The sequence below is a fragment of the Maylandia zebra genome, linkage group LG13 (genome assembly GCF_041146795.1).
Source record: "Maylandia zebra isolate NMK-2024a linkage group LG13, Mzebra_GT3a, whole genome shotgun sequence".
Taxonomy (NCBI): domain Eukaryota; kingdom Metazoa; phylum Chordata; class Actinopteri; order Cichliformes; family Cichlidae; genus Maylandia; species Maylandia zebra.
This window is the reverse complement of record NC_135179.1, coordinates 17,295,489-17,321,671: the sequence shown is the minus strand read 5'-3', so window position 1 is coordinate 17,321,671 and position 26,183 is coordinate 17,295,489. Positions and strand designations below refer to the sequence as shown.

Here is a 26,183-nt window from a genome sequence, read left to right as displayed (position 1 = left end):
CTGCAGCTGCAGTAATGCGGACGCTGCACCGGTCCGTCGTGGTGAAGAGGGAGCTGAGTGTAAAAGCGAAGCTCTCAATTTACCGGTCGATCTACGTCCCTACCCTCACCTATGGCCACGAGCTGTGGGTAGTGACCGAAAGAACGAGATCGCGGATACAAGCGGGAGAAATGAGCTTCCTCCGAAGGGTGGCTGGCCTCTCCCTTAGAGATAGGGTGAGAAGTTCGGCCATCCGGGAGGGGCTCAGAGTAGAGCAGCTGCTGCTCCACATCGAAAGGAGCCAGCTGAGGTGGTTCGGGCATCTGACAAGGATGCCCCCTGGGCGCCTCCTGGGTGAGGTGTTCCAGGCATGTCCCACCGGGAGGAGGCCCCGGGGCAGACCCAGGACACGCTGGAGAGATTATATCTCTCGGCTGGCCTGGGAACGCCTTGGTATTCCCCCGGATAAGCTGGAGGAGGTGGCTGGGGAGAGGGAGGTCTGGGCCTCTTTGCTTAGGCTGCTGCCCCCGCGACCCGGCCCCGGACAAAGCGGATGAGGATGGATGGAGTATAGAGTATGCAGCAACAGCAAGTCTTAGCATGGCTAGCTTAACGTTGTATAAAGACTGGAACTAGTTGAAGTCGTGCAGATGCTTTTCGGAGTCTTGTCTCACTGAAAGGTTGCCCTAACTTCTCGTAAAGCCAAAAATTTTCATTAAATTGAACGGACAAGATAAAACAAGTTTGAAAGGTGACTTCAGAGGTGTTAGTGAGCGAGGTCAAACTCTGGTTCTCAAACTCTCGGGGTAGGCTCAACTGATGGAGCACAGAACCACTCCTGATGAGGTGAGGACAACCAGGGGAAAAATATGAAATTGAAATAAGAAGAATACTTTTTGGGGGAAACAAACAAGCAGGATGCTGTTATGGAGACCTCATATTACTAAACTTCAACCTATAGTGCCAGATTTTCTTTAATTATGCGATGCTGGAGAGATAAGATACAGTAAAAGATACAGATTGTTTCACAAACTGACTTGTTTAGCTGTCCTACAAGGTTCCAGCACAAGTTAGTCAGAAGCAAAGAGCAGTCTATTTTCTCCTCCAATCCCATTAAAGGATTATCGCAGACCGAGGGCGGGCAGGCAAAAGGACTGTCTACTCTTGTGTACACTTAAGCGCTCAACCACAAAGTGTAAAACAGTGTAAAGTCTGCAATATGAACTGCTTTATTCTTTCAGATGCAGAGCCCAAGCATGTGGTCATGCATTGCTTCATAACCATTTTAAAATCAAAGCAGCAATTTCGAGAATAATCTGAGGTGACACAGTTTCAAAATCAGTTTGACTAAACAAGTACGCACTAAGCTAAATCTCTCTCCTCTGCTTATTTTGGAAATCCTTGTCCTTGATGCCTTGATGTGACATCACATATCTCTTCTAATTTATTGCTACAGAGGGGTGTAAAAATACTTTCCCCTTGCATTTGAACAACCAAAGTAGATGGTAACCTCATTCCTACCAGCATGTGCCTGTGGGTTTGTGTTGCAGCTGAACAGACAGTGAACATAAATATAAACCCAAAAAATAAAGGATCCCAATGGCAAGATGTGTCTGCATTTTAAGTGTGAGTAAATGCACGCTGTGGATATACAGTACTCTGTAATATCAGAAAGAACTGTGTAGTCTTGGATCTGGAGAATGGATTTCTGCTGGGAAACTAATAAAAAGTGAAAAACACTAGTAAATCCTCTGGGCTACGGTGCTTAGGGGAAATAAAAAGAATCAAGTCGTGATATGAAAAACTAGTGTGCTCTTACATATCTGTCCAGCTTTCAGGCAGATGTGTTTTTGCTACAGTGTATGCTTACAGTGTAGTGCATTATTTGAAGAGATATACTTTATTTGAGCTTCTTGACACAGTTGTACATTAGATATAATGTTTATTCTATAAAATTTGGTTTCACTACTGGAAAAAAACCCACATGTCAGGTGTTGATTACTATATTTTACTATAGTATAGTAAAATATATTCTTTTTTCTTTGTACTATAAACATTAAAAATATTCTTCTGTGATCACTATCCAAAGACTGATGAATAGACACAGTGAAGGCGACAAAGTTATTTAGTTATTCTCTGAACATTTAAAAGATATATTCTAAAATCAAATTAATGCTTTTTCTACACCAATGCATGTGAATATGTGGAGGTCTTGTGGAGATGTTGCAGAGATGTTACATCTGAATATGTGAATGGAACAACAGCATTTAAAAGGACTCATTTTTACTGTGTCCTACTGGCAAAACATAAAGCTCATTTATTGCACTTACAGCTCAGCCCCTGATCCATAGATAGAGTACTTAACTTCACCCCAAGGTCCTGAGTCTGGGTCAAATGCCTGTAGACAGGTATCAATGAATCAATCAGTCAATAAAATCTTTATTTTGAACATAAAGTAAAGACAAAATCAGCAAAAGCCATCATATTCACATGGGAAAAACAAAAACAAAATTCACGTTCACACAGATTCATGTTAGTGTAATATGTTTATGCACTGAGTAATTATACTTTCATTAATTATTTGTAATTATTTAATAATTATTTAACTACTCTAGTATTGTAACAGTATTATTTTTAATATGTCATTAGATACAAATATCCATCCATCCATCTATCCGAGCAACCACAGGCGAGAAGGAGGGTCCATGCAATTATCAATATTTAATGCACAACCTAATAGACATTTAGCACCCTGTCTCATCCATATAGTGCCGTGTAAGTGAATGACAGAGCTATGATAGATCATAGAGAATAAAATGTCATGTTTGGCTGTAGATTAAACACCTGAGTTCAACGCAAGTTTTACAGCAGTGAGTTTAATATGTTGCAGCACCTATCCTACACTAAACTGTCATTCAAGCACAGCCAATGACCAGTACTGTGTTGACTTGCCTTTTCTCTTTCCTCTTTCTTTTTAGTTTGCATCTGTTTTCGTCATGAATGAAGAAAAATCTGCACTTTCGTGTTGTCTGCCAGCATGGACTCAGTAAACTGAATGAAAATGTGCTCAACTGGAACATGATGTTTCAGGGGTCAGCTATAAAAAGACAGATTTTTGATGTCATAGGAACATCATCATCATCATCGGCTAATCTTTGTGTCTGTAGCTGCTGGGATGCCTGTCTCTATGCGTCCAAGGTCAGTTGTTGGCTGCTCTTCTATCTGATTGAAATTGCCTGGGATCAAGGCAACAAACCCCTGTGGTGTTCACGCAAGGTCAGGATTTAATAATGAGCCTCCCTGTTGCTTTGAGCCCCTGTGGGGCTGACAGGAACAGACAAGGGCAAAAGACGATGTGAGCCAAGTATCAATCAAATCGTCATGTCCTTAAGTGTTCCTTTTACTTCAGTACATATTTTGATGCTGTAGAGGCATGTGCTGCTAAGCATCAGAGAAAAAAAACATGTCTGTGAATTTGGTGTTACACAACAAAATGAAAGTGATAGCCATCTGGCAGCTTACGTCGCCTAGCTTTTATCTACATGTTTTCACATATTATCCCAACCCTCCCCGCTCAAAAAGTCTACATTTAGGGGATTAATAGCCCTGTTGGGCATTTTGTTAAAATCAGCATTCCTCTTTAGCTCTGAGTGACGTACATTGGTGATGGCATGTATTTTTAGACAGGATGAAGAGACTGGCTCACCGTGACTGTGACCACATTGGAGCCACCGGGTGAATTTTCTGGAATTCTGGCAATGTAGTAATCTGAAGAGAATTTGGGAGCGTTGTCATTGGTGTCCAGGAGATGAATGACGATGTCCGCTGTAGCGCTGAATTTCTCTGGTGTGTCGATCTCAACCGCAAGGAGCTGAGGAAGAAAAAAATATTAGAAATATACATGCATTTTTCAAACCTAATTTTAATCTACTGTAGTGCATGTATATTTTGGCATGCTAGTGTAAATAATTTACCTTGTATGTTAGAAAGTGGTATTTCTCATAGTCCATGGCAGCAGAGTCTTCTACTAAGATTGTGACTTGGGCCTCATTGAGTACAGTCTGAGGGACAACTCGCAGCATTCTTCCTGGTCCAATCAGTCTCAGGTTGAATTTAGCATTTGCACCCTGCAAAAGCAAAAACACATAATTATCATATCAGATCTATGCTTCATATGCATAGATCTGTAATACATAATAATCTGCATTATTTTCAGAGCTAAAAAAAAAGCAGGCATGTAGTAAAGTCTCTTATAAAAGTGATGAGTAGCAGCAATAATATTCTGGCTCACACAGAAAGATACTGTCTGACGCTGCAACATTATTATCAGAAAATATATGTAGCCCTGGCTATATAAGTAGCTCATTATTTCAATTTGTTCATTAATATTGATAGTTAATTGCAAATGTTTAATGTGTTCAAGAATGTATACAAATGCCTGCAAAGTATGTGATGTGTGTCAGTTAAATGCACAACCTTTTTATTTGTATTTTGAGGTTTATGTCATTATTTTTGATATGGTATTGATATGTACTACAGCTCCAGTGAACCCTGAAGTAGTCTCAGGTAGAGGGGTGGGAGTAAGTGGGGAGCCGTGTGCACTCTGCAGGAAGCGAGAGAGACGAGAGCTGAACAGTGTCGAGTGAACGCAGAGTTCATAGAAGGGCGACAGACGCATTTTCGGGTTAACGGATAGTTAACTGGAGTCGAGAACTGTTGTACCCTACTGTGAGGTAAAGGTGGATTTTGTCTGACACTTGTACCCAATGTTATTGTGTAAAACGGATTAGCGCTAACACAGCCGCTAGCACAACTGCTAACATAGCCGCTAGCGTAGCCTAGCATATTCGCTAAGCTCTTGTTCTGCTCTGTTTTTATTTATTAAGCTAATGCTAAGATTGAATGTTATCGCATGTGAACTGGCATTTAGCGGAGTTGTGTGATTCAGTAGGAGGAGACGGACGTCTTGCTGGTGGTCAGAGAGGTCCCTTCTGCTGGTGTGCTGAAGTTATGTGTTCACGTGGGAGCACGTGGAAAGGACGACTGTGAGTGCTGCTGCCGCGGCCTGCTGGTAGCCGTGACCCAGTTTCCCCGCTATCCCCTTGAACTGCCTGGAGGTGTGAGTACTGTTGTTTGCACGTGCTTTTTATTTGTACTGCTTGGCAACAAGTGAAGCGACCATATTGTTTTAGGTCCCAACGCACCCTAGCCACGCCTCAGGCCTGCAACGAGGGGTTTGCTAGCAGAAAGACTGTAGCACTTGAGGTGTGTGTGTGTGTTTGGTGAGAGTGCGTGTGGGCCCACAATATTATTTGATTATTTTGTTTCTGTTGAGGTAGATACCTTATCATTGTTTAACAAACTTTATTGATTTTACTTATTTTATTTGTGTTGTTAATTCAGCATTCACTAAAGTGGAGTTAACTTTATAATTGACCTGCTTGTGTGTGATTTATTTCCATATAGTGTAGTTTTATTGCATATTTAATACCATAAGCATTAAAAAGGGAGTATCAATAGGAAAGTAACAACAGGAACCCAGGGCCCCTCTCAATAGAACGTGGGACGGGTGTTACACAATTATGGAGGCACCGCTGGGATACTCCCGTGCTTAACTTTTCTAGTTTGTTCTTTAAAGGAGTATTTTGTTTACAGATTTTCACAGCCTAGCACACCAGCATTAGGGTTTATATGATGACTACTCGAAAAGAGTCTCAAATTGCACCTGAGCTTAGTAGCTGGTGCAGTAAAGCAGGTATAGACCCAAACCGGGCTTTTGTACTGCATGATGTTCCTTCTGATTTTGACTTATCAGACATTGAAGAGACAGCTCAGTCAGTGAAAGCTTTTGGAAGAGTAAAAGTGAGAGATAGACTAAGAGACACCCAGACAGGCAATAACCTTGTGCTGTGTGAATGCCGTCAAGCTACTCAGCCAGACCGCATACCACCGCATGTACAGCCATTGAATGGAGGTCCTGTCTGGAAGATTTCCCTCCTCACTGAATCTGTTGATGACTTCTCAGCCAAGCTTAAGAAACTAATGGTAGAAGAAGGCAAAACAATTGATGATGTTAGTGCCTTGCTGTCTACTGAAACCCCACAGGAAAACTCCCCTGAATCCATCATTCGGGCAGTCGGAGACCTGTTAGCGAAAACTATGCGACCTACCGGTGAGAATACTGCATCTCGACGTCTGCGGATATTCTCTGGCCACTCTCCCACTCCAGCAGGTGAAGAGAGCCTGGATAGCTGGGTTGAGCAGGCTCGCCTGATGATTGAAGAGTGTGACTGCTCTGAGAGAGAGAAGCGAAGGAGAGTAGTTGAGAGCCTAAAGGGACCGGCGTTGGAGATCATCCAAGCTGTACGACGAGATAACCCTGATGCTAGCCCGGAGAGCTATGTAGAGTCTCTAGAAAGTGCATTTGGATCCCTGGAGTCAGGTGAAGACTTGTACCTCGCCTTCAGGAGCCTGGGTCAACAGCGAGGAGAAAAGCTGTCAGACTTCCTGAGAAGATTGGAACGCTCTCTGACCAAGGTAGTGCAGAGAGGGGGTCTCCCTAGCCATCGAGTCGACCGTGCACGTATTGACCAGCTTATACGGGGTGCAACTGAGTCAGAGATAATGTTACTGCAGCTAAGACTCAGAGAAAGAAAGGAAGAGCCACCCGCTTTCCTGAAGCTGCTCAGTGAGATTCGAGAAGAAGAAGACCATGCAAGAGTGAGGCATGAGTCAAACACCACAGTTAGACAAGTGAAAGTTGGCGAAGAGACAAAAGCCAAATCGACAGAGGTTCAAGAGCTCAAAGCCGAGATCAAAGAGTTACGCTCTGAGCTTAAAGAGTTAACAAGCAAGCGCTCAGATGCCGAGCTAATGTTGAAACAAACCAAGAAAGTTGCTGAGACTGGCGCGGAGAATGAAGTCCAACAGTTAAAGCAGCAAGTTCAACAGTTACAACACCAGCTGACCGTTATGGCAGTGTCACAGGGTTCAACCCAAACTGACTCAACAAAGAGAGATGGGAGAGCCAGACGAAGCAAGGTAAACAGACCATATGCTGCAAAAGATTCAGAAAGTTACTTCTGTTACCGGTGTGGGGAGAATGGCCATATTGCCACCCACTGCATGGCTCCTGAAAACACTGCCAAAGTAATTCAGAGGCTACTCGGAGCCCTTCGTAGGAGCAAAGAGGGAAAAGGAGCTACAGGTGGCGCTTCTGAGCCCACACAGGTCGGTTCCATCCGGAAAAGTTCCGTGCACACATCCTCACAGGGTGGACTCCCAGAAGGATTGGTCGGCCCGTCCATGATGACCGATGTGACCATAGAAGAACAACCATGTAAAGCTCTCCTTGACAGCGGCTCTCGAGTCACCATTATATTTGAGAGCTGGTATTCCCGTTTCATCCCCAATGTGCCCATTCTTCCTTTAAAAGATCTCGCCATATGGGGACTGAGTGATTCCAACTACCCATACAAGGGGTATGTGGCAGTTGAGGTGGGTTTCCCCCCCAACTCAAAGGAAGCTGTAGAGACAGTCACTGTCTTGGCCTTGGTGTGTCCAGATCCAAAGAGCCCAGACCCGGTTCCTGTCATCATTGGCACTAACTCCCAGAAACTGCATTCTCTGCTGAGAGATTGTGAAGAGGTAGGAGGGAAAGATGAGATTCACTCACTGAGGATAAATAGTCTCTCCTCAGAACTGCCCTTATCACTCAACAAACAGGCGTGGTGGGTCATGTGAAGTGGCAAGGCCCTGTGCCAATCACTATCCCTCCCTGTGCAGTACAGTATGCAGTTTGCAAGGTGGAACAACAGCAGCCATTAGACAAAAGTATTCTAATGGTGGAGGTGGGCGAATCTACAAACCTCCCAGCTGGAGTGTTGGTTCCACCTGTAGTACTACCATCTTCTGAGATGGACACTAACAGTTTCACACTTCTGCTAAGAAACGAGTCCCAAAGAGAGACTATTGTCCCCACTGGTACAGTGCTAGCTCAGGTGTACTTGGTGGACACTGTCACTGAGTTAACAAAGACCTCCGCCCAAGAAAGGTCTATTAACCCTGAACTGTTTGACTTTGGAGATTCTCCTATTCCTGAAGAGTGGAAAGCCAGGTTAGCAGCAAAGTTATGAAAAAGAGCGGATGTTTTTCCCCTGGAGGAGTGGGACGTCGGCTTAGCCAAAGGTGTCACTCACCACATAAGGCTGAGAGACCCTCGACCATTCAGGGAGAGATCTCGCAGAATCGCACCTGCTGACATTGAAGATGTCCGACGCCATCTACAAGAACTGCTGGCAGCCGGCATAATCAAAGAGTCACGCAGTCCGTATACTTCCCCGATTGTCATAGTCAGGAAGAAGAATGGCAAGGTGCGGATGTGTATTGATTACCGTCTACTGAACTCCAGAACCATCCCAGACCAGTACACTATGCCACGCATAGATGATGCACTGGATTGTCTGACAGGAAGCAAGTGGTTTTCTGTACTGGACCTGAGAAGTGGATATTACCAAGTGGAGATGTCTGAGGCTGATAAAGAGAAAACAGCTTTTATCTGTCCTCTTGGGTTTTTCCAGTTTGAGAGGATGCCTCAAGGCATCACTGGCGCACCCGCAACCTTTCAAAGGTTAATGGAGAGAGCTGTTGGAGACATGAACCTGATTCAAGTCCTTGTATATCTGGATGACCTTATTGTGTTTGGCAGGACACTGGAGGAGCACGAGGAACGGTTACTTAAAGTCCTGGACCGGCTGGAGGAATGTGGTCTCAAAGTCTCCATTGACAAATGCCAATTTTGCCAACCCCAGGTGAAGTTCTTGGGACACATTGTCTCTGCCTCTGGAGTTGCCACTGATCCTGAGAAAGTGAGTGCGGTGACTCACTGGAAGAAACCCACTGATCTGAAATCCCTAAGATCTTTTCTCGGATTTTGTGGATACTACCGGCGGTTCATCAAGAACTACTCCGCCATAGTCCGCCCTTTGACAGAACTGACCAAGGGATATCCTCCTGCACAGGGTAGCAAAAAGGGTGTCACTAAAGGAAAGCAAAATAGCTACTTTCGAGTTGCCGAGCCTTTTGGTGATCGGTGGACCCCAGCTTGTGATGACGCCTTTCAGAGCATTGTTTACAAGCTCACACATGCTCCAGTCTTGGCATTTGCTGATCCAGCCAAACCATACATCCTACATGTTGATGCAAGTTTGGATGGGCTAGGAGCAGTCCTGAACCAAGAGTGCCCAGAAGGACTCCGCCCGGTAGCGTTTGCCAGCCGCAAGTTGAGTCATGCAGAACGGAACTACCCAGTTCACCAACTGGAGTTTTTGGCTCTGAAATGGGCAGTAGTGGAAAAGTTCCATGACTACCTTTATGGGGCTAAGTTCACGGTGAGAACTGATAATAACCCACTCACCTACGTCCTGACCACTGCCAGGTTGAACGCGACAGGTCATCGGTGGCTAGCAGCACTCTCCACCTATGATTTTAGCATTCAATATAAGCCCGGTCGTGAAAATGTGGATGCCGACTCACTGTCCAGGAGTCCGCAAGACACAACAGATGGATGGGTGGATATCCCACCTTCTGGGGTAAAAGCTTTGTGTCGTCGGATCACTACAGATGGTTTTCAAGAACACACCACCAGATTTGTTGACCAGCTGGGAGTTTCGCCAGACGCCATTCCAGCTTTATATGCAAACTTCACTCAGATAGAAGTGGGCCCGCTGGAACAGCTAAGCCTGAAAGAACTGTCAGAAGCCCAAGACTCTGATCCAGTTATAGGTGTGGTGAAACCTCAGGTTGAGAGAAACCAAAGTGTTTCAGCTTCCACGCATGCAAACCCAGATGTTGTGTTGCTGATACGAGAAAGATCCAAGTTAAAGGTTAAGCGTGGCCTTCTGTACAGAGTCACCACAAGACCCTCTGGTCGAGAAGTGAGTCAGATCGTCTTGCCTGCTAAGTATCGGCCAATGGTACTAAAATCAGTGCATGATGATGCTGGTCACCTGGGCACAGAAAGAACTACAGAGCTCATTAAAGACTGGTTTTACTGGCCCAGAGTGGCATCTGAAGTTGCAACATACATACAGAACTGTGGAAGGTGTGTAGCTAGGAAGTCCATCCCACAGAAAGCTGCCCCTTTACAGCACATTACCAGTAATGGCCCTCTAGACCTGGTCTGCATAGACTTTCTTTCTATTGAGCCAGACTCTAAAGGCATGGCTAATGTGCTGGTTGTCACTGATCATTACACCAGGTATGCTCAAGCATTTCCCACAAAAGATCAGAAAGCACTGACTGTCGCCAAAGTCCTTTTTGAAAAGTTCTTTGTGCATTATGGATTGCCGGCTCGCATTCACTCAGACCAGGGTAGAGATTTTGAGAGCAAGCTCATTAAGGAGCTATTGACCCTGCTGGGCATTCGTAAGTCCCGAACGTCACCCTACCACCCTCAGGGTGACCCGCAGCCTGAGCGTTTCAACCGTACTTTGCTGGCAATGTTGGGCACCCTGGATCCAGCTAAAAAGCCTAAGTGGAGCCAGCATATAAGCCAGCTAGTACATGCTTACAACACCACTAGAAATGATGCCACAGGATACTCGCCCTACTTCCTCATGTTTGGAAGAGAGGCGCGACTACCCATTGACCTGTGTTTTGGTGTGGGGTCAGATGAAGAAAATGACTTAAAGCACCACCAGTATGTGGCTAACATGAGAAAAGAACTTCAAAAAGCTTACCAGCTAGCCGCTGATGCAGCTTCCAGGAACAATGACCGAAACAAGAGACTGTATGATGCGAGAGTTCGGAATCAGACACTTGAGGAAGGTGATCGGGTGCTGGTTCGGAATCTGGGCCTCACAGGAAAGCACAAACTACAAGACAGATGGAACTCACTACCTTACATAGTGATTGCCAAGTTACCCAATCTCCCTGTGTATCGTGTAAAACCAGAGAGAGGAACTGGTATTGTGAGGACCGTGCATAGGGATCACCTGCTGCCCATTGGTTACATGGTCAGGATGTCTGCTCCATCAGAAAAGACAGCGCGACCAAAGAGACCAAGGACCAGGGCACAGCAAGTAAGGTGTGAAGATGAAAGTCAGACACAAAATTTGGAGCATCTGAGTGAAGATGATTGGTCCTCAGAGTCTGAAGAACAGTGTGTCTACTATGAACCTCCTTTAGCCTTTCGCGACAGTGTTGAACCTCGACGTGAGGAGGTTGTGAGCCTTCCTGACCATATGGAAAGTGATCATCCCAGTGTTCATGAATTGTCCGAGGTGGAGGAACAGGGGGAAGAACTCTCAGTAGTAGTAGATCAGACGGAGGAAAGTTCACAGCAACACCAAGACTTGGTGGAGGCTGAAGAGCTGGAGGACAGAGATGTTCCTACACCTAGTATCTCAGTTGGGGGTGCTGACTCAACCTATAACCTCCAAACAAAAAGGAGAGTGAGACCTGTTTTGCGCCTCAGTTATGATGAACTTGGAAGGCCCACTGACAGACCTGTGACTATTAGTTACCGAGGTATGGTAATTCAGATTTGCTACGACCCTGACTCCTAAATGTTAATGCCCTAGCCAGTACTCTTTAGTGAGATTTTAACTGGCCTAATGAAAATAGGTCTGATGGGGGACATTCAGACATTCAGAAGGGGGAGGGTGTAGCCCTGGCTATATAAGTAGCTCATTATTTCAATTTGTTCATTAATATTGATAGTTAATTGCAAATGTTTAATGTGTTCAAGAATGTATACAAATGCCTGCAAAGTATGTGATGTGTGTCAGTTAAATGCACAACCTTTTTATTTGTATTTTGAGGTTTATGTCATTATTTTTGATATGGTATTGATATGTACTACAGCTCCAGTGAACCCTGAAGTAGTCTCAGGTAGAGGGGTGGGAGTAAGTGGGGAGCCGTGTGCACTCTGCAGGAAGCGAGAGAGACGAGAGCTGAACAGTGTCGAGTGAACGCAGAGTTCATAGAAGGGCGACAGACGCATTTTCGGGTTAACGGATAGTTAACTGGAGTCGAGAACTGTTGTACCCTACTGTGAGGTAAAGGTGGATTTTGTCTGACACTTGTACCCAATGTTATTGTGTAAAACGGATTAGCGCTAACACAGCCGCTAGCACAACTGCTAACATAGCCGCTAGCGTAGCCTAGCATATTCGCTAAGCTCTTGTTCTGCTCTGTTTTTATTTATTAAGCTAATGCTAAGATTGAATGTTATCGCATGTGAACTGGCATTTAGCGGAGTTGTGTGATTCAGTAGGAGGAGACGGACGTCTTGCTGGTGGTCAGAGAGGTCCCTTCTGCTGGTGTGCTGAAGTTATGTGTTCACGTGGGAGCACGTGGAAAGGACGACTGTGAGTGCTGCTGCCGCGGCCTGCTGGTAGCCGTGACCCAGTTTCCCCGCTATCCCCTTGAACTGCCTGGAGGTGTGAGTACTGTTGTTTGCACGTGCTTTTTATTTGTACTGCTTGGCAACAAGTGAAGCGACCATATTGTTTTAGGTCCCAACGCACCCTAGCCACGCCTCAGGCCTGCAACGAGGGGTTTGCTAGCAGAAAGACTGTAGCACTTGAGGTGTGTGTGTGTGTTTGGTGAGAGTGCGTGTGGGCCCACAATATTATTTGATTATTTTGTTTCTGTTGAGGTAGATACCTTATCATTGTTTAACAAACTTTATTGATTTTACTTATTTTATTTGTGTTGTTAATTCAGCATTCACTAAAGTGGAGTTAACTTTATAATTGACCTGCTTGTGTGTGATTTATTTCCATATAGTGTAGTTTTATTGCATATTTAATACCATAAGCATTAAAAAGGGAGTATCAATAGGAAAGTAACAACAGGAACCCAGGGCCCCTCTCAATAGAACGTGGGACGGGTGTTACACAATTATGGAGGCACCGCTGGGATACTCCCGTGCTTAACTTTTCTAGTTTGTTCTTTAAAGGAGTATTTTGTTTACAGATTTTCACAGCCTAGCACACCAGCATTAGGGTTTATATGATGACTACTCGAAAAGAGTCTCAAATTGCACCTGAGCTTAGTAGCTGGTGCAGTAAAGCAGGTATAGACCCAAACCGGGCTTTTGTACTGCATGATGTTCCTTCTGATTTTGACTTATCAGACATTGAAGAGACAGCTCAGTCAGTGAAAGCTTTTGGAAGAGTAAAAGTGAGAGATAGACTAAGAGACACCCAGACAGGCAATAACCTTGTGCTGTGTGAATGCCGTCAAGCTACTCAGCCAGACCGCATACCACCGCATGTACAGCCATTGAATGGAGGTCCTGTCTGGAAGATTTCCCTCCTCACTGAATCTGTTGATGACTTCTCAGCCAAGCTTAAGAAACTAATGGTAGAAGAAGGCAAAACAATTGATGATGTTAGTGCCTTGCTGTCTACTGAAACCCCACAGGAAAACTCCCCTGAATCCATCATTCGGGCAGTCGGAGACCTGTTAGCGAAAACTATGCGACCTACCGGTGAGAATACTGCATCTCGACGTCTGCGGATATTCTCTGGCCACTCTCCCACTCCAGCAGGTGAAGAGAGCCTGGATAGCTGGGTTGAGCAGGCTCGCCTGATGATTGAAGAGTGTGACTGCTCTGAGAGAGAGAAGCGAAGGAGAGTAGTTGAGAGCCTAAAGGGACCGGCGTTGGAGATCATCCAAGCTGTACGACGAGATAACCCTGATGCTAGCCCGGAGAGCTATGTAGAGTCTCTAGAAAGTGCATTTGGATCCCTGGAGTCAGGTGAAGACTTGTACCTCGCCTTCAGGAGCCTGGGTCAACAGCGAGGAGAAAAGCTGTCAGACTTCCTGAGAAGATTGGAACGCTCTCTGACCAAGGTAGTGCAGAGAGGGGGTCTCCCTAGCCATCGAGTCGACCGTGCACGTATTGACCAGCTTATACGGGGTGCAACTGAGTCAGAGATAATGTTACTGCAGCTAAGACTCAGAGAAAGAAAGGAAGAGCCACCCGCTTTCCTGAAGCTGCTCAGTGAGATTCGAGAAGAAGAAGACCATGCAAGAGTGAGGCATGAGTCAAACACCACAGTTAGACAAGTGAAAGTTGGCGAAGAGACAAAAGCCAAATCGACAGAGGTTCAAGAGCTCAAAGCCGAGATCAAAGAGTTACGCTCTGAGCTTAAAGAGTTAACAAGCAAGCGCTCAGATGCCGAGCTAATGTTGAAACAAACCAAGAAAGTTGCTGAGACTGGCGCGGAGAATGAAGTCCAACAGTTAAAGCAGCAAGTTCAACAGTTACAACACCAGCTGACCGTTATGGCAGTGTCACAGGGTTCAACCCAAACTGACTCAACAAAGAGAGATGGGAGAGCCAGACGAAGCAAGGTAAACAGACCATATGCTGCAAAAGATTCAGAAAGTTACTTCTGTTACCGGTGTGGGGAGAATGGCCATATTGCCACCCACTGCATGGCTCCTGAAAACACTGCCAAAGTAATTCAGAGGCTACTCGGAGCCCTTCGTAGGAGCAAAGAGGGAAAAGGAGCTACAGGTGGCGCTTCTGAGCCCACACAGGTCGGTTCCATCCGGAAAAGTTCCGTGCACACATCCTCACAGGGTGGACTCCCAGAAGGATTGGTCGGCCCGTCCATGATGACCGATGTGACCATAGAAGAACAACCATGTAAAGCTCTCCTTGACAGCGGCTCTCGAGTCACCATTATATTTGAGAGCTGGTATTCCCGTTTCATCCCCAATGTGCCCATTCTTCCTTTAAAAGATCTCGCCATATGGGGACTGAGTGATTCCAACTACCCATACAAGGGGTATGTGGCAGTTGAGGTGGGTTTCCCCCCCAACTCAAAGGAAGCTGTAGAGACAGTCACTGTCTTGGCCTTGGTGTGTCCAGATCCAAAGAGCCCAGACCCGGTTCCTGTCATCATTGGCACTAACTCCCAGAAACTGCATTCTCTGCTGAGAGATTGTGAAGAGGTAGGAGGGAAAGATGAGATTCACTCACTGAGGATAAATAGTCTCTCCTCAGAACTGCCCTTATCACTCAACAAACAGGCGTGGTGGGTCATGTGAAGTGGCAAGGCCCTGTGCCAATCACTATCCCTCCCTGTGCAGTACAGTATGCAGTTTGCAAGGTGGAACAACAGCAGCCATTAGACAAAAGTATTCTAATGGTGGAGGTGGGCGAATCTACAAACCTCCCAGCTGGAGTGTTGGTTCCACCTGTAGTACTACCATCTTCTGAGATGGACACTAACAGTTTCACACTTCTGCTAAGAAACGAGTCCCAAAGAGAGACTATTGTCCCCACTGGTACAGTGCTAGCTCAGGTGTACTTGGTGGACACTGTCACTGAGTTAACAAAGACCTCCGCCCAAGAAAGGTCTATTAACCCTGAACTGTTTGACTTTGGAGATTCTCCTATTCCTGAAGAGTGGAAAGCCAGGTTAGCAGCAAAGTTATGAAAAAGAGCGGATGTTTTTCCCCTGGAGGAGTGGGACGTCGGCTTAGCCAAAGGTGTCACTCACCACATAAGGCTGAGAGACCCTCGACCATTCAGGGAGAGATCTCGCAGAATCGCACCTGCTGACATTGAAGATGTCCGACGCCATCTACAAGAACTGCTGGCAGCCGGCATAATCAAAGAGTCACGCAGTCCGTATACTTCCCCGATTGTCATAGTCAGGAAGAAGAATGGCAAGGTGCGGATGTGTATTGATTACCGTCTACTGAACTCCAGAACCATCCCAGACCAGTACACTATGCCACGCATAGATGATGCACTGGATTGTCTGACAGGAAGCAAGTGGTTTTCTGTACTGGACCTGAGAAGTGGATATTACCAAGTGGAGATGTCTGAGGCTGATAAAGAGAAAACAGCTTTTATCTGTCCTCTTGGGTTTTTCCAGTTTGAGAGGATGCCTCAAGGCATCACTGGCGCACCCGCAACCTTTCAAAGGTTAATGGAGAGAGCTGTTGGAGACATGAACCTGATTCAAGTCCTTGTATATCTGGATGACCTTATTGTGTTTGGCAGGACACTGGAGGAGCACGAGGAACGGTTACTTAAAGTCCTGGACCGGCTGGAGGAATGTGGTCTCAAAGTCTCCATTGACAAATGCCAATTTTGCCAACCCCAGGTGAAGTTCTTGGGACACATTGTCTCTGCCTCTGGAGTTGCCACTGATCCTGAGAAAGTGAGTGCGGTGACTCACTGGAAGAAACCCACTGATCTGAAATCCCTAAGATCTTTTCTCGGATTTTGTGGATACTACCGGCGGTTCATCAAGAACTACTCCGCCATAGTCCGCCCTTTGACAGAACTGACCAAGGGATATCCTCCTGCACAGGGTAGCAAAAAGGGTGTCACTAAAGGAAAGCAAAATAGCTACTTTCGAGTTGCCGAGCCTTTTGGTGATCGGTGGACCCCAGCTTGTGATGACGCCTTTCAGAGCATTGTTTACAAGCTCACACATGCTCCAGTCTTGGCATTTGCTGATCCAGCCAAACCATACATCCTACATGTTGATGCAAGTTTGGATGGGCTAGGAGCAGTCCTGAACCAAGAGTGCCCAGAAGGACTCCGCCCGGTAGCGTTTGCCAGCCGCAAGTTGAGTCATGCAGAACGGAACTACCCAGTTCACCAACTGGAGTTTTTGGCTCTGAAATGGGCAGTAGTGGAAAAGTTCCATGACTACCTTTATGGGGCTAAGTTCACGGTGAGAACTGATAATAACCCACTCACCTACGTCCTGACCACTGCCAGGTTGAACGCGACAGGTCATCGGTGGCTAGCAGCACTCTCCACCTATGATTTTAGCATTCAATATAAGCCCGGTCGTGAAAATGTGGATGCCGACTCACTGTCCAGGAGTCCGCAAGACACAACAGATGGATGGGTGGATATCCCACCTTCTGGGGTAAAAGCTTTGTGTCGTCGGATCACTACAGATGGTTTTCAAGAACACACCACCAGATTTGTTGACCAGCTGGGAGTTTCGCCAGACGCCATTCCAGCTTTATATGCAAACTTCACTCAGATAGAAGTGGGCCCGCTGGAACAGCTAAGCCTGAAAGAACTGTCAGAAGCCCAAGACTCTGATCCAGTTATAGGTGTGGTGAAACCTCAGGTTGAGAGAAACCAAAGTGTTTCAGCTTCCACGCATGCAAACCCAGATGTTGTGTTGCTGATACGAGAAAGATCCAAGTTAAAGGTTAAGCGTGGCCTTCTGTACAGAGTCACCACAAGACCCTCTGGTCGAGAAGTGAGTCAGATCGTCTTGCCTGCTAAGTATCGGCCAATGGTACTAAAATCAGTGCATGATGATGCTGGTCACCTGGGCACAGAAAGAACTACAGAGCTCATTAAAGACTGGTTTTACTGGCCCAGAGTGGCATCTGAAGTTGCAACATACATACAGAACTGTGGAAGGTGTGTAGCTAGGAAGTCCATCCCACAGAAAGCTGCCCCTTTACAGCACATTACCAGTAATGGCCCTCTAGACCTGGTCTGCATAGACTTTCTTTCTATTGAGCCAGACTCTAAAGGCATGGCTAATGTGCTGGTTGTCACTGATCATTACACCAGGTATGCTCAAGCATTTCCCACAAAAGATCAGAAAGCACTGACTGTCGCCAAAGTCCTTTTTGAAAAGTTCTTTGTGCATTATGGATTGCCGGCTCGCATTCACTCAGACCAGGGTAGAGATTTTGAGAGCAAGCTCATTAAGGAGCTATTGACCCTGCTGGGCATTCGTAAGTCCCGAACGTCACCCTACCACCCTCAGGGTGACCCGCAGCCTGAGCGTTTCAACCGTACTTTGCTGGCAATGTTGGGCACCCTGGATCCAGCTAAAAAGCCTAAGTGGAGCCAGCATATAAGCCAGCTAGTACATGCTTACAACACCACTAGAAATGATGCCACAGGATACTCGCCCTACTTCCTCATGTTTGGAAGAGAGGCGCGACTACCCATTGACCTGTGTTTTGGTGTGGGGTCAGATGAAGAAAATGACTTAAAGCACCACCAGTATGTGGCTAACATGAGAAAAGAACTTCAAAAAGCTTACCAGCTAGCCGCTGATGCAGCTTCCAGGAACAATGACCGAAACAAGAGACTGTATGATGCGAGAGTTCGGAATCAGACACTTGAGGAAGGTGATCGGGTGCTGGTTCGGAATCTGGGCCTCACAGGAAAGCACAAACTACAAGACAGATGGAACTCACTACCTTACATAGTGATTGCCAAGTTACCCAATCTCCCTGTGTATCGTGTAAAACCAGAGAGAGGAACTGGTATTGTGAGGACCGTGCATAGGGATCACCTGCTGCCCATTGGTTACATGGTCAGGATGTCTGCTCCATCAGAAAAGACAGCGCGACCAAAGAGACCAAGGACCAGGGCACAGCAAGTAAGGTGTGAAGATGAAAGTCAGACACAAAATTTGGAGCATCTGAGTGAAGATGATTGGTCCTCAGAGTCTGAAGAACAGTGTGTCTACTATGAACCTCCTTTAGCCTTTCGCGACAGTGTTGAACCTCGACGTGAGGAGGTTGTGAGCCTTCCTGACCATATGGAAAGTGATCATCCCAGTGTTCATGAATTGTCCGAGGTGGAGGAACAGGGGGAAGAACTCTCAGTAGTAGTAGATCAGACGGAGGAAAGTTCACAGCAACACCAAGACTTGGTGGAGGCTGAAGAGCTGGAGGACAGAGATGTTCCTACACCTAGTATCTCAGTTGGGGGTGCTGACTCAACCTATAACCTCCAAACAAAAAGGAGAGTGAGACCTGTTTTGCGCCTCAGTTATGATGAACTTGGAAGGCCCACTGACAGACCTGTGACTATTAGTTACCGAGGTATGGTAATTCAGATTTGCTACGACCCTGACTCCTAAATGTTAATGCCCTAGCCAGTACTCTTTAGTGAGATTTTAACTGGCCTAATGAAAATAGGTCTGATGGGGGACATTCAGACATTCAGAAGGGGGAGGGTGTAGCCCTGGCTATATAAGTAGCTCATTATTTCAATTTGTTCATTAATATTGATAGTTAATTGCAAATGTTTAATGTGTTCAAGAATGTATACAAATGCCTGCAAAGTATGTGATGTGTGTCAGTTAAATGCACAACCTTTTTATTTGTATTTTGAGGTTTATGTCATTATTTTTGATATGGTATTGATATGTACTACAGCTCCAGTGAACCCTGAAGTAGTCTCAGGTAGAGGGGTGGGAGTAAGTGGGGAGCCGTGTGCACTCTGCAGGAAGCGAGAGAGACGAGAGCTGAACAGTGTCGAGTGAACGCAGAGTTCATAGAAGGGCGACAGACGCATTTTCGGGTTAACGGATAGTTAACTGGAGTCGAGAACTGTTGTACCCTACTGTGAGGTAAAGGTGGATTTTGTCTGACACTTGTACCCAATGTTATTGTGTAAAACGGATTAGCGCTAACACAGCCGCTAGCACAACTGCTAACATAGCCGCTAGCGTAGCCTAGCATATTCGCTAAGCTCTTGTTCTGCTCTGTTTTTATTTATTAAGCTAATGCTAAGATTGAATGTTATCGCATGTGAACTGGCATTTAGCGGAGTTGTGTGATTCAGTAGGAGGAGACGGACGTCTTGCTGGTGGTCAGAGAGGTCCCTTCTGCTGGTGTGCTGAAGTTATGTGTTCACGTGGGAGCACGTGGAAAGGACGACTGTGAGTGCTGCTGCCGCGGCCTGCTGGTAGCCGTGACCCAGTTTCCCCGCTATCCCCTTGAACTGCCTGGAGGTGTGAGTACTGTTGTTTGCACGTGCTTTTTATTTGTACTGCTTGGCAACAAGTGAAGCGACCATATTGTTTTAGGTCCCAACGCACCCTAGCCACGCCTCAGGCCTGCAACGAGGGGTTTGCTAGCAGAAAGACTGTAGCACTTGAGGTGTGTGTGTGTGTTTGGTGAGAGTGCGTGTGGGCCCACAATATTATTTGATTATTTTGTTTCTGTTGAGGTAGATACCTTATCATTGTTTAACAAACTTTATTGATTTTACTTATTTTATTTGTGTTGTTAATTCAGCATTCACTAAAGTGGAGTTAACTTTATAATTGACCTGCTTGTGTGTGATTTATTTCCATATAGTGTAGTTTTATTGCATATTTAATACCATAAGCATTAAAAAGGGAGTATCAATAGGAAAGTAACAACAGGAACCCAGGGCCCCTCTCAATAGAACGTGGGACGGGTGTTACACATATTTAGTGAAAATCAGTCATATGGCTCGTAAAGTACACAGAGCTGAAAACACAAAGACACTTGCGTAAGCTGGCAAATGGCACAGAAAGCACCTTTTAATTGTGTTGGATTCCTTTCAAACTCATGCAATTTTAGAAGGATTGACTGTGATAATGGCAGGATTAAAGTCATTATGAGGACAGAAACACAGACTCTGTCCTGAACACTGTGCTGTGCTATGATGCTATGATTGATGTTGACTAAACCAGTTACTCATTAGATAACATTATAATTATTACAGAAAACAAATGCTATTACATAAAAACCAGTCATTGTTACTCTTGGCTGGCTAAGGCACCTTTGAAAGACAACCATGAGTGGTACGAGTGTTGAAAAATACCTGCAAAAAAGGAAAACTTGAAGCTTGTCATAGTCAGTGTAGAGAAAATAAGACAACAAAGGTGTTCACCTGATCAGAGTCATTGACGGTGATTTTCAGCCCCCGGAGGATCTCTCCCTCGGGTGGATGCTCATACATGGTCAACTCAAACGTGCTCTGTGGGCCGTTCTCTCCGTAGAAAGTAGGCGGATTGTTATTTAGGTCCACAACACGGATCACCACTGTGGTGACCTCATAGTCCATGAGTCTGCCTTCGGGACTTACTTCTGAAGCCTGAACAGATGGAGTAAAAGTCAAGGTATATTTATCACTCTTAGAATCAGAGACATGGGCCGATTGGGTATTTTATCTACCAATTTTACTATCGTGTTTTTCCCCCTAATTTTCCTTGTAGATTCATTGAGCCACTGTTCAGCTAATCAATGCACTTTGATTAGGTCTATAAACATTTTTGTGTGGACACAAGCACTTGTAAATAAAATCAGAAGTACAAAAAAATCCCAAAGTGTTTGTTTACATGCAAGTCTTTAGAAAATAGCTGTCTGAGAAGATCAGGCTTTGATTTATAAAGCAGTTATTATATTAAAATAATATAGGAGAGAATGTATGCAAAACAGAGTTGGTGACTGAACAGCAACTTACCCTGACTTTAATGTTGAAGATTTCTCTCTTCAGATAAATGGGGAGAGTCAACAGGGTGATGCAACCGCTTGTTTTATTGATACTAAAAAAACCGTCATCACCTGGTGAAAAATATTAGATGGATGAACCTTTATATAAATATTTCTCCCTTCATTTTAAGATGATTGTAGCTTCCTTTGACAAAATGGCTCACCATCATCGAATGAATAACGGACTGGATTTGGGTTCCCCACATCACCATCTCGGGCCTCAACAGTGAATATTTCAGATCCCTAGAGAGAGTAAAGTAGAAAGATTTTGCATTTATTAAATTGGTGGTGGCATGCATCTATAAAAAATAGATCTTCAAAAGCCTCTTTTTGAACCACCATGTGTCTGGTGCAGTTAGTCACAACAAATCGCCAAAATCTAACCTTCTCTCTGTTTTCAAAGGCTCATTTAAATGTCACATTCCTAATTATTCTCATTTGGATGAAAGTCAGACTGTGTAAACTTGCTGTGATGAGCTACTGCTGTGACATTTTGCAATAGTGATAAAGCAGTGAAATGCCAGTAATTAAAGCTATGTGATGTGATGTGCCTTGGGTTTTGGGCTCTTTTGTTAGTTATTATTTATACTGCCAATATAAAACCTAATCATTCCACATGATGCCGCTTTATGACAGCAGTGTAACTAAGTTGTCCTAAACGAAAAAGAAAATGACAAAAATGTAGCCATTGTGCTAACTGTGGGGTGGCTGTAGCTCAGGTGGCAGAGCAGGTCAGCCACTAATCAGAAGGTCGGTGGTTCAATCCCAGGCTGCCTCCTGGCTGCATGCCAAATATCCTTGGGCAAGATACTAACCCCATGTTTGCCTACTGGTGGTGGTCAGAGGGCCTGGTGACGCCTGTGTCCGGCAGCCTCGCCTCTGTCAGTGCGCCCCAGGGCAGCTGTGGCTACAATGTAGCTGATGAATGTGTGTGTGAATGGGTGAATGACTGAATGTAGTGTAAAGCGCTTTGGGGTCCTATGGACTAGAAAAGCGCTATACAAATGCAGGCCATTTACCATTTACCATAACTGCCACGTATTTCAACTCTAGACTAAAATCAGTGCATAAAATCACCGGGGGAGCGTTTTCATACTCACTGGCACTGAGATTTCGTAAACATAGCCAAAGTAGGGAGTCCCAATGAAAGATGGCAGAGTGTCTTGAGCATCAATCACATTAATTGTCAGGGTAGCAGAGGAGGACATAAACTGCTCCTTCCCATTAAAGCTACCACCACCATCCTAGAACAAAAGTAATAACAGTTTAAATCTGCATTTTTAAATGTAAGTCTCCTAGATCAAGAAATTGCTAATTTGTTCCTCTGCTATAATCATGTTTCATGATTTTATGTTCATCTTTGAGTATAATACACCAAGCACCTTTGCAATAACAATGACAAAGTGTGTCTTTGCTTTCTCATAGTCCAGCATTTCTCCAGATTTGACACGAAGGACTCCACTGTGTCTGTCGATGGCAAACAGAGTGGACTGAGCACTCTGCAAAGAAAATGGAACAAATGCATGATTTTAAAAGCACACGCAGAAACACAAATAAGGGGTTACATGAGCAAAAGCCTGTCACTGGCACTCTTAAAACCCTTTAACAAACACTCACATGAAAAGTGGTCAGGTGGCAGAATAAAACCATACAAAAGCTCCTTGAAATAAGCCAATTCCAATATCCAGTCTTTGCCCATCTGGATGTAAAGTACCCATATGCTCAAGGACATAGCAGGCAGGTGAAAGCTGTTGTGTCCAGATGTGGACTGCCTGTCTCCTACTTCCAAGCCAGCTGTTCTTTGTTCTTAATAGTCCAAAGTGCAAACTAACATTGTGTCGCTGAGCCACCCCTCGCCAACACAAATGTAACTGCCATTTAATCCCCATCTTCATAACTACACCAACATATTCAGGCACAAATACACAGTAACACAGGAAAATATATGTAACCCCTGCTTAGTACAACTATACGTCATCAGTGTTGAAAGCAGATTATTGAAAAAACTTAGCGGTTTACAATTTTACCTAACAAGTAAAAGAGCCCCGGGAGGTGACACAAATCCCTTTGGGGTTGTGTAAGGAAGGGCGTGTGAGTGGGCAATATTTTCCCACTGCAAAGTGATACCTGTAGGTAGTAGGTGACCGAGCCCCCTGAGCCTGTGTCTCTGTCCACTGCCTCAACTTTGTAGATACTGATTCCAGACTCTGTTGTCTACAATGTACAAGAAAGAAAAGGTAACATTTAGAGCTTAACAAGACCTTTTTCACTTGGAGAAACAGATACTGTTGTCTCGGCTTAACTTACTTCCAGTACATCAATGATCGCAGGCATGTTTTGGAATTCAGGCTTTTCATCATTTGCATCCATTACAAATATTGTCACTCTTTCCACAACCTAAAAGCAAGAACCGACAGTAGGATAAAACCACAAAGCATGTTGAAGTTTAGTATTTTGACTTTTTTTTTAAAAGGAGCTAAAAGTTGATACCTTGCTTTGCCCATCAGTGATGCTGACAAGAACATCAATAGAGTCTTGTTTCTAAGTAAATAATAGTAGTAGGTTAATACAGCAACCAAGTTGTTATAAAAACACTGAATTGTCGATCTGTACATCTTTGTAAAGTTTACCTCTCTGTCCAGCTTTTCTACTAATGTAATGTTTCCAGATTTGGAGTCGACGCTGAAGTACTCTTTGGACCCTGGATCAAAGGAAAGGCCGTACCTCACCTCTTGGCCTTCAGGATCTGTGCCATTAAGACGATAAATTTGTGTACCTATAGAGAGATATCATTATTAAGAGTAAATATCCCCTCACAGAAACAAATTGTGGAAAGGTACACAGTTTCTAACCATTTACTATGAGGTGTACGTTTCTTTTGGTAACAACTGCTGTGGAACAAACCAGGCTGAAACACTAAGTACCATTTGGAGTATCCAGACTGATGCAAGGTGTAGAGGGACAGCTGCACTGCATTCGCAGCCAGCAAACTGTCCCTGACATCAACAGGTGGCAGCAGCAGATGAGCATGTTAGTGTGAGTGCATACACGCCACACAACATCTGTTCATCTATCAAAGACTACTTAACATCCTGGACTCTCACATATTGGCCACCACAACACACCATTTTGATGATTGGTTGTTCTACAGTCCTATTAGCTGTTCACACTAAATGTTCCCCAGTACAGAGGTCAATCTCACCAACAGCAGTGTCCTCTGAGAGGCTGAACAAGGCCAGGTTTCCATTGTAACTGTAGGGTCCATTGTCGTAGAAATATGGAGCAAAATCTGCTTGTGCTGCCGGCAGACACATAAATCAGAGAAAAGAATATTTAAATGTCACAGGTTTATTTGGCATAATCTTTGAAAGAAGAAATTGTGCTCCCTGAACTATCGGTGAGTGGAGGCAATAAAGCACAACCTTAATCTATGACTGAATCAGTCTACTGAGTGTTTTGTACACATACTACTGATATGAATTTGTAATTTTAACTGGTTCTGTCTCTATAGATGCTAAAATGGCAGAAGAAATGCTATGTAAACTGTATACACAACCTCCTCTTTCTTTGCACTTTGTCTGGGATTAAAGGTGCATTACATCAACCTCCTAAAATACTCTTTCTATACATAGACCTGCGATCTCTGCTGCTTTTACCTGTAATACGATTCCCGTTATTTAAAACAGTTTTAACCTACTATTGCATATCAGCTTTAAAACTCATTTCATAAAACAAGCAAATAATTTTGTGTATCTTAAAAAAATACTTATATTTCCATTTGGAAAACCCAGGACATAAATAAACTGAAAACTGAGCGGAGGTTCTTTATAACAGTGACAGAATTACAAAATTAATACATAAAATAGCCCAGAGTCTGAATATCATTCACAATCTGATCGCATCAGGATTAGTAAACAGTAAACAGACAAACAATAAGGTAAACTTACCAAAGCAGGCATGCACAAACACAAACAGTAGTAGCAAATGTGGTATCCTTACATGCTTCATCCTAAAGAATAAAGTCATGAAATCGCACCATGAAGACGGCTTCGTCAAGAGACCTCTACATGAGCTACACTTCTCAAGGTGTTCTCTGGCAACTGGAGAAGGCTAAACGCAGATGCTCACATACTAATCCAATGACACATCTTAAGAGCTGATTCAGGGCCCCCGTAGTCTCCAACTGGGCCTTAGCAACCAAAAGGCCAAAGGAGATGACTCTGTCTGCAAAAGCTGTACATCTACAACTTTGCAGTAGATGTACAGCTATATTCTTCACATTTTCAACTTTTAATGTAAATTGTGTTATTACTAGCCAGAAATATACAGAAATCTGTTTTATTCTGATGTTGTCTAAATGATAATTCATAAAAGTTAAGCTATTATCGCACTTTTTACAATCACTGGTCACAGTGAAACATAACGATCAGGATGTTAATTTTGTTTTTTAGTTTTAAAGCTTTGATTTATGATCTGCTCTGAATGACCGCAGTCTCAGCTATGTAACCACCCCGTACTAAATATAATGACCATTTTACATAAAATATTGTGACCAACTATGTTTGATGTAAATTCTATACTGTAACTGTAGTCAGTGATTTGTTTATATTGGACAACGATACCATCTGCCATGCAGACTTTACAACCATATGTTTCAGTAACATAAAAAACCCTCACTACCTATGCAAGTAGCTTTTATGTTGAACTTTTATAACTAAAAACATCACATGTAGTACTAAAGCGGGCTAATCTTCTTGATTGATAATCTCATTTTCCAGCAGGTGGAAATCTCCTGTAAACAAATGTTATATAATACTTAGCCAGAGGTCCTCTTTTTACCAAGGTAGTTTTTTTTTTTTTTTACAAATATTTACAAACAAAACATAAATGTTTCCAAATTTGATAGTTTTAAATTCATTTTT

The 26,183-nt window shown here is 44.3% G+C and overlaps 1 protein-coding gene across 2 annotated transcripts in view; it reads right to left on the bottom strand.

Annotated features, from left to right (window-relative positions):
- The window catches only part of cdhr1a (cadherin-related family member 1a), a 30,380-nt gene extending 5,006 nt beyond the window's left edge, over positions 1-25,374 (bottom strand). Inside the window, exons 1-14 of one of the 2 annotated variants that reach the window (XM_004551680.4) lie at positions 25,209-25,374; positions 24,464-24,559; positions 23,892-24,037; positions 23,752-23,802; positions 23,569-23,658; positions 23,389-23,475; positions 22,644-22,760; positions 22,362-22,505; positions 21,426-21,504; positions 21,233-21,333; positions 20,660-20,863; positions 3,954-4,106; positions 3,686-3,850; positions 2,310-2,377 (exon numbers count right to left, since the gene is read on the bottom strand). In XM_004551680.4, the coding sequence (XP_004551737.1) occupies positions 2,310-2,377; positions 3,686-3,850; positions 3,954-4,106; positions 20,660-20,863; positions 21,233-21,333; positions 21,426-21,504; positions 22,362-22,505; positions 22,644-22,760; positions 23,389-23,475; positions 23,569-23,658; positions 23,752-23,802; positions 23,892-24,037; positions 24,464-24,559; positions 25,209-25,287 (1,580 nt within the window). In that variant the 5' untranslated portion in view covers positions 25,288-25,374. The remainder of the gene's footprint in view (positions 1-2,309; positions 2,378-3,685; positions 3,851-3,953; positions 4,107-20,659; positions 20,864-21,232; positions 21,334-21,425; positions 21,505-22,361; positions 22,506-22,643; positions 22,761-23,388; positions 23,476-23,568; positions 23,659-23,751; positions 23,803-23,891; positions 24,038-24,463; positions 24,560-25,208) is intronic. The other variant, XM_004551679.3, reaches the window with a different exon arrangement.
- Between the last annotated feature and the right edge of the window lie 809 nt (positions 25,375-26,183).